Source organism: Athene noctua, chromosome 11 (assembly GCF_965140245.1).
Source record: "Athene noctua chromosome 11, bAthNoc1.hap1.1, whole genome shotgun sequence".
In the NCBI taxonomy this organism is placed as follows: Eukaryota; Metazoa; Chordata; class Aves; order Strigiformes; family Strigidae; genus Athene; species Athene noctua.
This window is the reverse complement of record NC_134047.1, coordinates 22,665,749-22,679,872: the sequence shown is the minus strand read 5'-3', so window position 1 is coordinate 22,679,872 and position 14,124 is coordinate 22,665,749. Positions and strand designations below refer to the sequence as shown.

Here is a 14,124-nt window from a genome sequence, read left to right as displayed (position 1 = left end):
AGAAAGCATAGCCTCAAAACAAACAGCTTGTACAGTTTCCAGTAGCTAACAGAAATATTTATTCTGCATAACTCGATTGTAGTCCACTATTGCCTAAAAGGAGAAGTATTGTGTATTTGAAATCTTTGTCATTATTATGTCCATTGTAAACAGCTATTTAGACAGAACTAAAGCTACTGTAAGTGGTCTCCCAAAACTCATAGAGGAAGCTGACATGCTGTTCAGCTGGAAACAGCCTTCTTGAAGGAGAATTGATGTGAATCCTTTTGTAAAGGAGATCTGTGCTCTGAGCACTCAAAATACATCATAGAATACTAATCACACTACTTCCCAAAGCAAAAGAAAAATAAAAAAGGATAGAGTGCATCACTGAACTGAAAAGGGTACATCTCTTTGGAGGCATTTCAGGAGGGAAAAAAAAGGATGCCTGTCTGCCTGATCTATATGGACTTAAAGAAGGACCCTGAAACAGTACAGCATAAATATTCCATTTGTGTTTTATGTTCCCCCATATGAGAAAGAGAAGGACAGGTCTCATCCTGGCTAAATGAACACAGCTCATGAGTGAGGCAGGCATGCTAACAATATCATCTTCTTACCTAAATGTGCTGGTGGAACTTGGGGGAGTGCAGGAAGAAAAGGCACAGAGGAGACATTACTGAAAAGAAAGGTGGAACTGCTTTGTTCTGTCTTTTTTTCTGGAATGTGAGTTTCTTCCCCCAGGATAAAATAGTGGGGCTGCACATCTCAGACAATAGATCAAACAGAAAGCACCCACCTCTTCAACCACATGATGCAGAACTTGTGCTGCATGAGGTGCAAAGGGTCATAAATGGGTCCAAAAAGCACTGTTTGGCACATCTTATTAAAATGTTTCACCTTCATCTTATGGAAGGATAGTAAACTTCAGTATTAAGAATATTTCATTTTTTTTTTTTTTCTTCAGAACAAAAGGGAGAGATTGTCTAATGGTCCCAGTGCTTTGAAGCAGAATACTTGCTATACTTGTCTGTATTAAAGTGCTGTAGTAGTAAAAATTGACTCTTTGATGCTGTCATTCTTTCACTGTAAAATGAGCAGCTCATAGGAGGAAATATATTGGCTCTGAATGTAGCCAGAAAAAAGAGTTTTCTTCCAATAGTTTTTTTCTTGGGTAAGACTTTTTATACTGTGTTTGACATTCTGAATTACATGATTATATAGTATAAGACTCCAGCAACATTTTGCATTGTAAAGATGGAGATGCTCAGCATTTTGCCAGATGCCAAGTGATATTCTGATATTTCTATCTTCACTTTAAACGGAGTGACAGTCAGCATATTCACAATGAAGCCAAGACAATCTGCTATCAAGTTACAGTAGTGATATTTTCCCTGATGAAGATCCCAGAGCTTGTTGGAATAAAGCTCCTTAAAACTCAGTGTCTGGAATAGCTCCAGCTTGAATTGCTCTCTGTGTAATATAATTTTATATTTGTGCCAGTCTAATAAGTAGATCACTGGGTAGAGGCTTTTGTAAGTAAGTCTATACGTACTGCACCATTTCCTGGCTCTGTGCTCCAGTGTGTTGCAGGCTGTGTGCAGTGGGGGAGGTGCCAGAGCTGATCAAGCAGTGTAATTTTATACATTACTGAATCAGTGCAGGAGAAACCTGGAGGGACAAAGCATCATCTTCTCTTTGGACTGCACTGTAAAATCCTACAGCTCTCTTAGCCCAGCCATGCTCTGATACATTTTTTCTCTCCTTTTTCTGATTTTGGTGTGAATGATAGAGTGATCTGATGATGGCTCTCGTTATGGAACCTATTAGCAAGTGGACGCCCAAGCAAGTAGTGGATTGGATGAAAGGTATGATCATTTATTACCATGTATTGTCTGTACTTTGGATCCTTGCAATTTACGTATCTGCTCTTGTATTCTTTGTTTTGTGAAGAGTTTATTCAGTTTTAATAATCCCTATGCTGCTTTGCACAGTAGTTTTTAAAGACACGACTGAGGAGAGAGGCTGTTAAAGCTGTGCAGCATGTTGTTGGAATTTCTGCTGAGAACTGAGTAGGGATCAAATGCATTTGTTGGTAAATGCAGACATAAAGTGTTTGTGCCTCATGGCTCCATTATGCACTGCACAGTGTAACGTTGTGATGTTTGGTTGCTTTAAATTTGCCCTCATTAGGTCTGTTTTGCTCATATCAGGTGATCTGATGCAGTGGCTGTGCAGCACTTGTGTGTAGTTTAGGGTACCACAAGGAGCATAAGGTGCCGGCGGCTGGACTGAGGAATTCTGCTCCCTCGGTGACATGTCCTGATTTGTCCAGGCTTCCCAGGCGCTCTGGCTGTGCCCAGCGCGCCCGCGTCCCCGTCCCTCGCCGGTACCGTGGACAGTGCAGCCCGTGCCGTGTGTGCGTGGGGGACACGCAGGGCTGAGCACGGCTTCGCTGGGGAAACTCTTCCCGAGAACTTGACAGGAATGATGATTTCCCTGCACATTCGCAGTTTCACAACACAGCCATAAGCTGTGACATGTTTTGCCTTATAATGCTCGGCTGTGCTGCAAACAGACTGGGTTGGATGGGAGGGTGAAGAATTGTTCGTGATAAGTGTTTTAAATTTCTCCTGAGTGGGGAAAAATGCATTTCCACAGTAGGATGCATTACTGTTGTTATACATTGCTTCTGATGAGCTGTCTGTCTTAAGAGACAAGTAATTTCTGCTACAAGGGCTCTCCATTATATAAGGAGAAGAGGTGCAAATTTTGTTTATACGTTACTCATGGAAATAATTCCTGTAATGTCATTACTGAACTTATTGGAGGGCTGAATTGGATGCCCACTATAACATCCCTAAAGCATTATTCAAAGTGTTATCATTTATAAGGGAATGGGTTTGATTTAATCTTGCTGAGATACGTCTCCATACTTAACTGAAATTGGGCTGTTTAGGTGCTCATCAGACACATTACAGTCACGAGCAAACTATTCTTCTACAAGCACGCAGTATTCTGAATACTGAATGGTATCTAAGGGAATGAAAGTACTTTGTTTCTCAGGTGTTTGTGAACTCAGGTGAATTGTGAGGTCTTAAGCAGGTCATTGGGATGGATCCCAAACCCATTAGATACGGGACTGATTCCCATACTCCAGTGTCATTACTTGAAATTGCTTTCTAATGTATGTGCAGAGTTTTCTGATCCACACCTTTATTTTCAGTGCATACAAGATTTAAAAAGTGGACAGATCGTTATGGTGTTTTAACTCATTACTCAAACTATAACTTAAATTACATGTCAAATATATATAATACTTGTTGCTAAATTTAAAAATGCTTCCTTCTACTTTTTTATCCTTTTTGATGCAAACTCATTACATCTTGGGTAACAGGAATCCATAACATGTAGTGCATACCATGGGAAGCAAGAAGGTCATACAACAACAGTTTTTTAAATGTATGGAGTTGCTTGACAGTTACATTTCTGTACAGAGACTGCATACTGCATCCGTAGGGACGTCTGGTGTAGACAGTATTGTTAGTTGTGTGCCTCTGGGCTTAAGCATAAATAAGTGTAAAGCAATGAACATTGAAGTATTCACAAGATAGGTATTTTTCTTGGTAACATGAGTGCTACAGAACCACAAACAGTAAAATACACATTTGTCCATTTTTACCATGCTAATATTACAAGCCCCTTTTTTCTCCCCGTGTTTACCTTCATGAATGCATACTTCAGCTGTGGCCAAAGACCTAACACACCCAAACAGAAGCATACCAGAATTAGTTTAAAACTACTTGTAAATCCCCTACTTTACAAAAAGTGGCCAATTGTGACCACTGTTTGCCTGTATTTCATATATTCTTTATGTGAGCTCCATTAGCTATAGTCATTCTCCTAAACAGCTATTAATGCATTAGGGAGGTCGAAGGTCTGCGTGGGTAGTAATAAGGTAGCTTTTACATATGTCTTCTATACTGAAAGGTACACTGTGTCAGCATTAAGGGATATCATAAAGACATTTTAGAAAAATGACCATGCTATGAATGTGGAATATTATCTTTGCTATAAAAGCAACATGTTAATAAACATTATAACAAATATTGCAAGCGTAATATACCTTTTTTGGCTTAAAAATACGTAGTCAATTAGATTTATCTATAAAGGTTGTAAATGATAGCGTATTTCATAGGGAAATTATCCTAATATGTCTTTTTAACTTGAATTTATTATAATTATTTAAGTTATCGTAACTTACTTTTAAAAACTGTTAGCGAAGTACATGTTTTGAAGTTAACAAGCAGTAAGTACCAGCAACATCAAATAATCAAAGATGGAAGAAAGCCACAAAACTGATGTTAATATTTTGAGACCTGACTACCCAGAATGTATCCTGGTTACAGCGTGCTATTACCAGAAGCAGCTGTAGCGTAAGCCCCAACCAAGAGGAGACACCCTTCTGTTCTTTTCCTTAAGGAGATGTTACTTGCCAAAGAAGTAAAAACTGGTAGGCTTTAAGGAACATTATTATGACAAGTTGGCATCTTGTATTTATCCACAGTTCCTTTCTCGGGAATGCATTCAACTGGAATTAAACTTGGAAACTGCATCTGATGACATGGACAACCTGAAAAGGCCATGCAAGTCTTTAGAAATTGATTCTTGGAGGATCTAGAAGTTAAGACTCTAGATGCCTTTGTGGCAAAGTATCTGTCTTTATACAAAAATATTTTGTAAAGTTTAGCAAATACACAGCAGAAGGCACTGTAGTTAAAAGAAAGTTTTCAAAGGAGCAGAAAACATTAATCGTGAAAATATTTTTAACAACAGTTTTCAGACACTTTTTTTTTCTCAAATTTTTCCAAATTTTAAATTCCTCTAAAGGGTTTTCAGTTCAGAAAATGAGCCAGTATTTTTCCTGGTATGTACCAATTTCTTACATAATTCAAATGTTTTCCTGGGGTATGGACTGTGGACCTGAAAGGTACTTTAAGTGAAAGAACTTTGCCATGCTCAAATTCCATTTTGGCACTGTTGGGGAAAAAAAAATATTACCCATGAAGTTTACAAGTACATTAAGAATCAGAGTAATTTTCTGACTGGGTCAGTTTTTCCTTTGATTAAGTGTAACATATTAACACGAGTAAATGACAAACTACACATCTGCAACGCTTCTATCTGGAGACTTTGATTGCCTTTTGGTCTATGAACTTGAAGCTCGGTGCCACTTTGCAGTTGTGAACGGGTTATCAGAGTCAGCACACCTAAAGCAAAGACCATCAACTCTAATATCCATCCATGCTTCAGGGAAGGTAATCCTGTACAGAATTCGGGGGTTTTGGGGCACAGGGGGGAGATATGATGTCTTACTGCTGACTCTTATTTGCACTTAGAATTAATAAAAGCATGATAGTTTGTGTTCTCCTTGTAAGTAGAATCCAAAAGGTATTCTCTGTACTTTTACAAATAACAGCGTGTAAGGTTTTGTACTTCCTAAGTGAAGCAGTTTTACAAGTAGGTCATTTAAAATGTGATCTCATTTACAGTGAAGTGGCTCCTCTGTCCACATAAATAGTAACTTTTGGAAACAATGAAATGGAATTAAATACAACACAATGAAATACAGCTGTGACTTTCAGAGAATGGAATGTTATTAAACAGCTGAAAATTAAAATAGAAAACCAGTTATTTCATAAGTACCTGTAAGGAATAACTCCACATGGAGTCAGTTATTCAAAGTCTTGAGGACTGACACTAAGGTTTGTCTGCCAAAACAGCCTGCAGTGGAGGTTTCTCTCATAATGAATACTCAGCTTTAGATACTCATTTCACAACTGTAAGCCATGTTTTCCCCTTTAAATCTAGAATTTCTTCACTCTCAACAGGAGATGCAGACATGAAAAAATAAAAATTAATTCAGTTGGTAAACTGATTAACTGTGCTGCACTGATCCTGTGCAGAATAATTATATGTTTAGCTGAAGGGTTTTCCTTAGCATGTAATTCCCTGAATTCAAGCTGGCTCATAAAAGAGAAAGGAAGGGAGGGAGGGGGGAGCTGAGAGCAGGGAAGCTGATGACGTGAGTGGACTTGTTAGCATTCACATCACGCAGGGCTCCGGCAAACCCCTTCTCAGACGTCTTTGCTTTTCATTAGATCACTACCTGTTCTGTAGAATATGTCATAACCAGGGAGTCTCCTCTATTTACAGAATGTAATATATGAAATCTTAGAGCATACTGGAGACACAGCTAAATACTATGATCTAGTGCAAAAGCAGCCTTGTAGGTACTGTGCTGGATGATACTTAGTTTTCTTGATCACCCTTCATGACCTCAGAATCCCATAATGCAAGAACTCAACTTCACAAGGTACAATTTGATACTTGAGTAGATAACCCAGGTCATATCTTATTTAGAAAAATGTAGGGTTTGTAACATCTTTTCAGTTCTTTCTGAAGACAAATAGGTTTGGAAGAGAACTGAGATGCCCTCAGAATTAGCATCGAATTTTCAAGCAGTTCTAAAGCAAAGGTTTCATCATTTTCCTTCTACTTTCACCAATTTCAAAACTGAAACAATTAATTTACTGTTGTGGTTCCCCCATGGATTACTGTGTTCCACTAGTACCACCTTTCCAGTTGTTGCTATAAAGTCACTGAATCAGAATTGTCCTCTCGGATTCATCTTAAAAGATTTGGACTGTAATACTTTTCAGTAATACATTTTGGCAACAGCTACTCTGTTGAATTTTTTAAGCTGTTTGCTTTAAAAAGGTCAGCAGAGCACACCTCAGAGTTGACTATGCAATATAAGTGACTAAAGTCAGATTTCAAGAAACAGGTTCCCAGTATTAGGTACAGTTAAGTGTTGGAATAAGTTGTCTGGGCAGGTTTGGCCATTTTTTTTGTAGGAGCTTTTGAACACAACTGAGAAGAGCTCGGATAAACATCCCTCTGGAATGGTTTATGTACCCAGCCTGTCCCCAGAAGAATCACCTAACCTCTTCACAAGGCTTCTGCCAGTTCAGACAAGATCTTGGGATGTTCTCTTACATGTGTATGACCTTTATCTTTGAAACATGTGAAACAGTCCCAAAGAGATTATAGCTCTAGCTTCCTTCTGGGTATTTTGTGGTTTATAATTTCCAGAATACCTGTGTGAGAAGACTATACTAGCTGCACACACAGGGAGATGCCTGGGATGAATTTGCATTTCAAATATTCTGAGAATGGGAAGATTGGATTAGGGGGGTGACTACAACTTATTTAGGAGAGAATACGAAAAAAATCTTACACAAACTTAATTTAAAAGTTCAGGATCTCAGCTTACTGTTTCTTGGAAAGGAAGTTTAGCACAGGTGAGTTGCTCTCATGATGAGTAATTCTGATGTGAGGATACATTGGATTTTTCTTTCCTTTAGCTTTTTACTTTTTAGTTTTTTTAATTTATCTTCCATTGTCTTGATTTTCTTGAAATTATTTTAAATTCTCATTTTCTTCTAAAATATTTGCATATCACTAAGAATTAGTATTGATAAAAGTTACTGGCCAGAAGACCTGGCAAGCATGTCATTTTTTTGTTATCACCTACTGTACATGTGGAAAATGAAAGGAGATGCAGTCAATATTGACTATGCTTTGTCATAAAGGTATCTGTATAATGTTTAGGCATAGCAGGAAAAATACTTACCTCTAGTGAAAGCCTAGGAAAACCAAGTCAGAGACAAAGTATTCAAGATTAAATCAATACTCTTTTCTAAATGTCTAAAGTTGAAAAATCTTAATGTTGTATTTTATAAGAAGCTAACGGCCTAGCCTCCTGAGAGCAGGAGACATGGTATTCATCAGTTTCAGCACCAGAAGCAAACATATACCCATCCCACTTTCGCTGTCCCGTTCTTTTCAACCTAAGAGATTAAGATACCAAACTTGAGTTCAGAAGACTGGTGGGCTAACTAAGACCCAGCACCCTTAAGGCTTTAACTATCATCACTTTTAATAGAACCTATGTACCACTGGCAGCCTGGACAGAAAAGAAACACTTTGCTGAGTCCCTTACTCCATTTTTTGCCTTCCTGGTAACCATGCAGCCTTATTTAGTGTCGTGGCAAACTGACCTACAAGTTGAGTAGAGTATTGTACAAAGACCTCCATATATCAAGTCTAGCTGTAATATTTTATGGAAATCATTTGGCCGAGGTATTTCTGCATCTCTATCACTATCACCTCCTTTTTAACAGCACTTTTTTGAGGACCAATTAGAAACTGGTGTATATATCTTCCAAGAACTGTCTGAATTAGCACTATCTCCATAAAAGATTTCAGCAACATTTAGCAATTTAATGGTCTATATTTATTATCTGGAGATTTAGAATGTATTCCATATTTCCCTATCTATAAAGCAGATACATTCAGACCTTTTAGTGTAATTCTGCTTGCATAGAAAAGTCTGAGCTGAATTAATGTGTCTCGTCACATTTATCAAGCGTAACTAATCTTCCAGGTCATTATGTAAAGAAATTTACTTATTGTCTTGAACCTTAATATAGGCAGTCAGACACAACTGTCATGCATTGCTGTGTTTTGTAACCTTACCATATGTTCTTGAGACATTATGCAAAATCCCCACCTTCAAATTCTGACCCCTATGGGGAGAACAGAGTGGCAATGCAAATTCAGAAGAGATCAACCTTCACCAGGTCTCCCTTATTTCACAATGCATTGTATTAGGAAGCAAAATTCAGAATAAATTGGATCCTGTAGATGACATTTTCAGATCACATTAAATGAGGCACTGTATGTTAAAAACCTGCAAAGATACTGGATCCTGCTGAGCAATAATACACTCTCATGATTTCTTCCCAGACATAATCCTGATGACACTTTCTTGCCCTCCTAATTCCTGATTGAGAATTCTTGATTTGGCAGGAGTGACACCAACACGTGAACCGTAACACTGAGAACTCTGTGTGTAACACCTCAGAGTTAGTTTTACAAGTTTGCAAAATGTATTTCTTAGAAAAATAGCAGCACATCTCACTGTTGCAGGATTTCTGGCTACCTCAGTTGGAAAGCAGAAAGATTTCACTTTTTGAAAGAAAATTTTAGCGCATGCCAGACAAACACTGTCTAGATGGTAGAGTGTCAGGCAAAGTTCCACTCCAGTTCCTGTCTCAAAACCAGTGGGAAGGCAGCTGCATGCTTTCTGGGTCTGTCCCCAAGGTCGTTTCCTAAATGTACACCGTGGGTCAGATGGAAGCTTCATGTGCTTGAGTAAAGAAATATTCCTACCTAATGAAATTTTAATACATCTGTTTCTGACGTTTAATGTCTTGCATTTCTATTTGTAACGAAGGAAAAAATGCATGAGGTGTGATATGTATTACAATACTTGCATACGCCAGGAAAGTAAAAAGTATGTTAGAATTTGTCCTGAGGTGTTTTGCACAATAGTTTTAACATCTACAAAGTTTTAAAAACTTAAAAGGAAAGAACTGCATCCTTTTAATGCCATACTTTCTGAGAACAGCTGTCATGCTGCCATGTTGACAGAACTGGAGGTTGCAGTTCTGCTGGTGAAATTAGGGACACTTGATATTAAATGAAACGTTGTACTTAAGACACTACAGTAGTATAGAATATTGCTGAGTAATTATGTACATTCATCCTTTCCCCCTACAATAGCTTTATAGATATCTTCTAAACGCTACTTTTGTAGTTTAACTTTTTTACTAAAGATGAAACTTTCCCCTATCCCCTGCTGCCATTGTAGTGATGACAGGAGTTGGAGAGACGGAACTTCATGAGTTATTATTATAGGATTCAGAGAGATGAAAGAACTATAAAGTTGTATTTGTGAAGAGCTCTAGTGATGAATCAAAATGAAATTCTTTCTGATTAACTAATACTTAAACAGCTCCCAACAAGTATCCTTGTTGACCTGCTATAGCAATGCACAAAGAATTCAAGGCTAATACGATGTTTGGTTTTTCCTACTCAAATTCTCCACCAAATCTTCTCCAGTAAAAATGAATTATAAAAAGACTGTGGTGCATTTCAGTTACAGTGTAGGAATACGTTTAAAATAAAAATGTAACAGACAGTAATTTTACAAAATACATTCAGCTTTATTCCCTACAGACATGTCCACCTTCATTCTAAACATCAGACAAAGCCTAGAAAAAGTACAGATTTCAGGGGTTCTTAGGGCAGAAATTGTGTCTTCTAAAACTGTACTGAAACTACTACGACTATAGAAAGGATTAATTTGACACATCAGTTGTTTAGTTTACATGGAAAACTACCTCTGTTTTAGTTCAGACAGACAGTGGTGTCATCAGCCTGACAACTCAGACGCAGCAATTATCACTTGAATGAAGAGCATGTTACAGCTTGCTCCCTCCACCAGCTTCCCCTCCTCTTTTCCTCTCTCTCCTCTTGTTTATTCTTATGACTCTCTAGCAGTATGTTTCTTGACTTTTTCATAATCAGATGGAGAGTAAGCATCAGATTGTGAAGTAATTCATTCATTTAACATTAAAAAATTCTAGCTCTGGACTTACATATCTCAGAGAGGCTTGCAGTGCTGTGGAAATGAACTGCATTCAAAATCCAGGAGAAGGTAACAAAGGCAGAGCAGTGGGAGAAACAACGTGGGGATGATAAAATCCTTTTCTCCCCTCTCCCCAGATAAAGTTAAAGGCTAAGTTTGAATAATTATAATTTTCTGAGAAAAATGAGCAAAACACTTCTCGAGACTTTCAAAAGTGGACTTAAAACCAGTAGGAAATGTGCAAGGAAACCATCACACACTGAAAGAAAGATACCCTGGGGCATCTTATGAACTATTTCTTGTTTCTCTGATAATTTTCAGGACAAATTATCAATATCTTTTGTGGTAGCCACAGAAATCATTATTCGCATATCAGCAATGAGGAAATACTTTAACCTGAAACCAACTTGCTCAAATGATCATTCAATAAAATTGTTTTAATTCAATCTCTGAATCATTCCAAAAGCCATCAGCATCACTTAGAATGTGAAAAAAAAAGCTTTCCTATTCCCTCTTTATTGTGGGCTGCTCTTTGCATGCTCTCTGCACTGTTAAGTTCCATAAATTTTACATATCTAAAGGTAGTTCTGTAGTTATTTCATTAATAAAGTCTCCTTTATGAGGTCCTCTAGTGTCAAAATAGCATGCTTTATTCTTAAAATATTTTGTATATTTCCATTTTCTTTTATCAACAACTTTCCCAGTAAAAGGATGTTGATATATGAGGAATCCTGGCATTTGGAATTAATTAATTCCACATAAACCTTGGCATTTTTTCAAAGGCATTGGTTTTCAAAGGTATTTTAGTATCCCATTAATGTCTTTGATAGATCTCCAGCTTCCAGGTCATACGTCCAGGCAGAAATTCCATGTGAACAAAGCTGTCGAGTTCTTCTGTGTAATTGCAGACTGGCCTGCTGACTGCAGGGCATACAAAATGATTCACCCCAGTGCTCTTTTTTCTTTTACCATCTAATGTCACCCGAATTGAACTGCTGAAATTCTCATAAAATTTATTCTTTTAAATCTCATTAATATCCTGTCCTTTGAGGGGAAATGATAGACAATATTTCAATTTTTGCTTGCAAACTGGTAAGCTGTCACATAAAAGACAATGTCACCAGCAAAATTAAACCTGATAGCATACTGTTAAGCCATGTTAATGCCATCTTGGAACAGTCTGTATTTGTTCTCATAATGAAGCAAACAACAGTTGTGAAAAAGCAGAAGCAAACAAATTGCATCTATGGGTAACCCTGGTAGGCATTCATGCAAGCTTGAGTTAATGTTGTCTGTGCAAGCCACACCTTGGACTACTGTCTTCATGCTGTTGAGAAAGTTCCATGACGATGATTAAGAGAAGGCCAGAATTATATACAAAATGTATAAATTACATAAAATACTAACATAATTATAATAATTTTGTAGCAGTTCAGGGTATACCAGAATGAATTACAGGTGCCTATCAGACCATCACTAATTTTTATGGAGCCAGTGGCATTCTCTGCTCCACAGCTACCATCCCCAAAACATGGTAATGAAGCTCCATGACTAAGCATTCCCTAAATTATAACAGAATTTGCATTTTTTGGTTTTGGTGCAGAGAAAGAACACATATTTCTCAGGAAAAAAAAAGAACCATTTAGTGGATATGTTAAAATATTGTCCAACTTCTTACTCTAAGAAAGTACATTTTGAAACAGGAACTGTGATTTTTTTGAAGAGTTACAAATAAACAAGTTTTCTAAATTACATCCAAGAAGTACAGAGGAGTTTGAAGGTAAGCTTATTTCCTGTTATTTCAGTCTGAAGGTCATCTTACTACTTTCTACAGGCAAGATTATTCCGCAAACTTGATTTACATGTCTAGATGACCAGTTGTGCTCTGAGATGAATTCACGTGATGCCTCAAAATTATTGGAAATGGTGTATTTGAAGAAAGCATGTGGTCTTCCTTAAGGTTCATCCTGCAATCTCTTTATCTGTAATAATCTTAGGAAAGGGGCATTATGTGAGATTTTTACTGAAAAATTAGAAATTCAATAGTATTTATAGACTCTGAATGAACTGTCATCTGTGATGCGTTCTATCCAAATGACTTTCAATACCACTTGTACAGTAAAACAGAATAAGAACAGCATATTTTGTTACTAAGTTTTCTGCAATAGATATCCTAAAGGTAACTGAAGTTGAGCTTGTATTAGTGAATCTTGCACAGGTAAACCTGGCTCACAAGTCAGTCTAGAAAATGAGACACAACTATGTAAAAATAAACCCATTATTACAGTGTAGCATTCTTTGTACAGAAATGTCAGTATATCTTGCAGACTGGCTGTTCTGGGTAAGGTAGTAAAACTGATCAAGCAGTATAATTAGGAAATATTCTTGAGGGACACTAGATCATAGTACAGTATTCTCTTTTTTTGATTTAAAATTTATAGAGATCTACCAAGACTTCTCGTGGTAGAATCAACTAACAAAGAAGCAACATTTATTAAAGCCATGCTTATGACAAAAGTTCATTATCTTCCATTTTGCCTCTGCGCAATTTTTGTTTCCCGCTCCTGTTTTTTAACTTATAGGTTTGACTCTAAAAATCAATAAATGCTTACAGACAAGAAGGATACTAACAGGAGTTGAAAAAAACTCTACCTAGAAATCCATTGAAAGAAGACATAGTAGTGTAGTGCAGTTATGGGCAAATGCAGGTATGACTTCTGATGAAAAATGCATAGGTAATTACACAGCTGCAATTGTTAATGAAAGGGAAAAGTACTGCTTATATGCAGATGCACTGGTTTGCAGATACATCAGATTTGGAGATGCATATACTGGTGTAAAGGTAAATATGATATTTATGACTCAGAAAATGATCTTTTTTCTAAATCTGTATTAAACCAAGTCATCCTGATGGCATTTCCATTTTTATCCCGATGAAAGTACATGCTAATGTGATCTAAACTGAGATTCTAACAGTCTGAGGTGATAGAAAGCAGTCAAAATGCTTTGAAAATCAGTGTTAAAACTTGTACCCTCATGCACTCCTGTTGCAAACCAGGAGGTAGATTGCACACTCTGTTCTCACTGTTTGCATTGCATGGTTCACTTCTGTTTTAGATCACAGTCACATTTCAGTTCGCAGCTGGCATTTCAGTTAAGGTAACATTGTCCTTGTGCAGCTTCTACAACAGTTCAAAACTTCTGAGATGAGAGGCACTAGGTAAAAGTAGGATAATATCAGCATCCTGCTGGTTATTTTCTTTTTCAGATCAGGTAACCTGGGACAAAGCAGTATTTACTATTAAAGAGTCATGGCAACCTTATATACTTTGGGGACTACTAACTTTTTTTTAGGCTCCAGTGTCTCCCATGTAGCAGTATTTCCACACAGAACTCTGCTGTTGCATGTTTGGGGGCATTTTTGGATTGCTAAAGAGAATTCCCAGAGCAACAGGCAGAGTTGGTAGGGACTGAAAGAGATGAGAAGTTCAAACCAAGTATGATGCAGATAAAGCTTCTGAGCTTTACAGGTAATAAGGATTTCAAAAGCAACAACTCTTAATTGTGACAGGGAGACACAGTGAAAT

The 14,124-nt window shown here is 37.3% G+C and overlaps 1 protein-coding gene across 2 annotated transcripts in view; it reads left to right on the top strand.

Moving 5' to 3' along the window:
* The first annotated feature begins 1,651 nt into the window (after positions 1–1,651).
* The window catches only part of LOC141964462 (connector enhancer of kinase suppressor of ras 2-like), a 205,228-nt gene continuing 192,755 nt past the window's right edge, over positions 1,652–14,124 (top strand). The window contains exon 1 of one of the 2 annotated variants that reach the window (XM_074914871.1): positions 1,652–1,847. In XM_074914871.1, coding sequence (XP_074770972.1) covers positions 1,781–1,847 — 67 coding nt within the window. In that variant the 5' untranslated portion in view covers positions 1,652–1,780. The remainder of the gene's footprint in view (positions 1,848–14,124) is intronic. The other variant, XM_074914870.1, reaches the window with a different exon arrangement.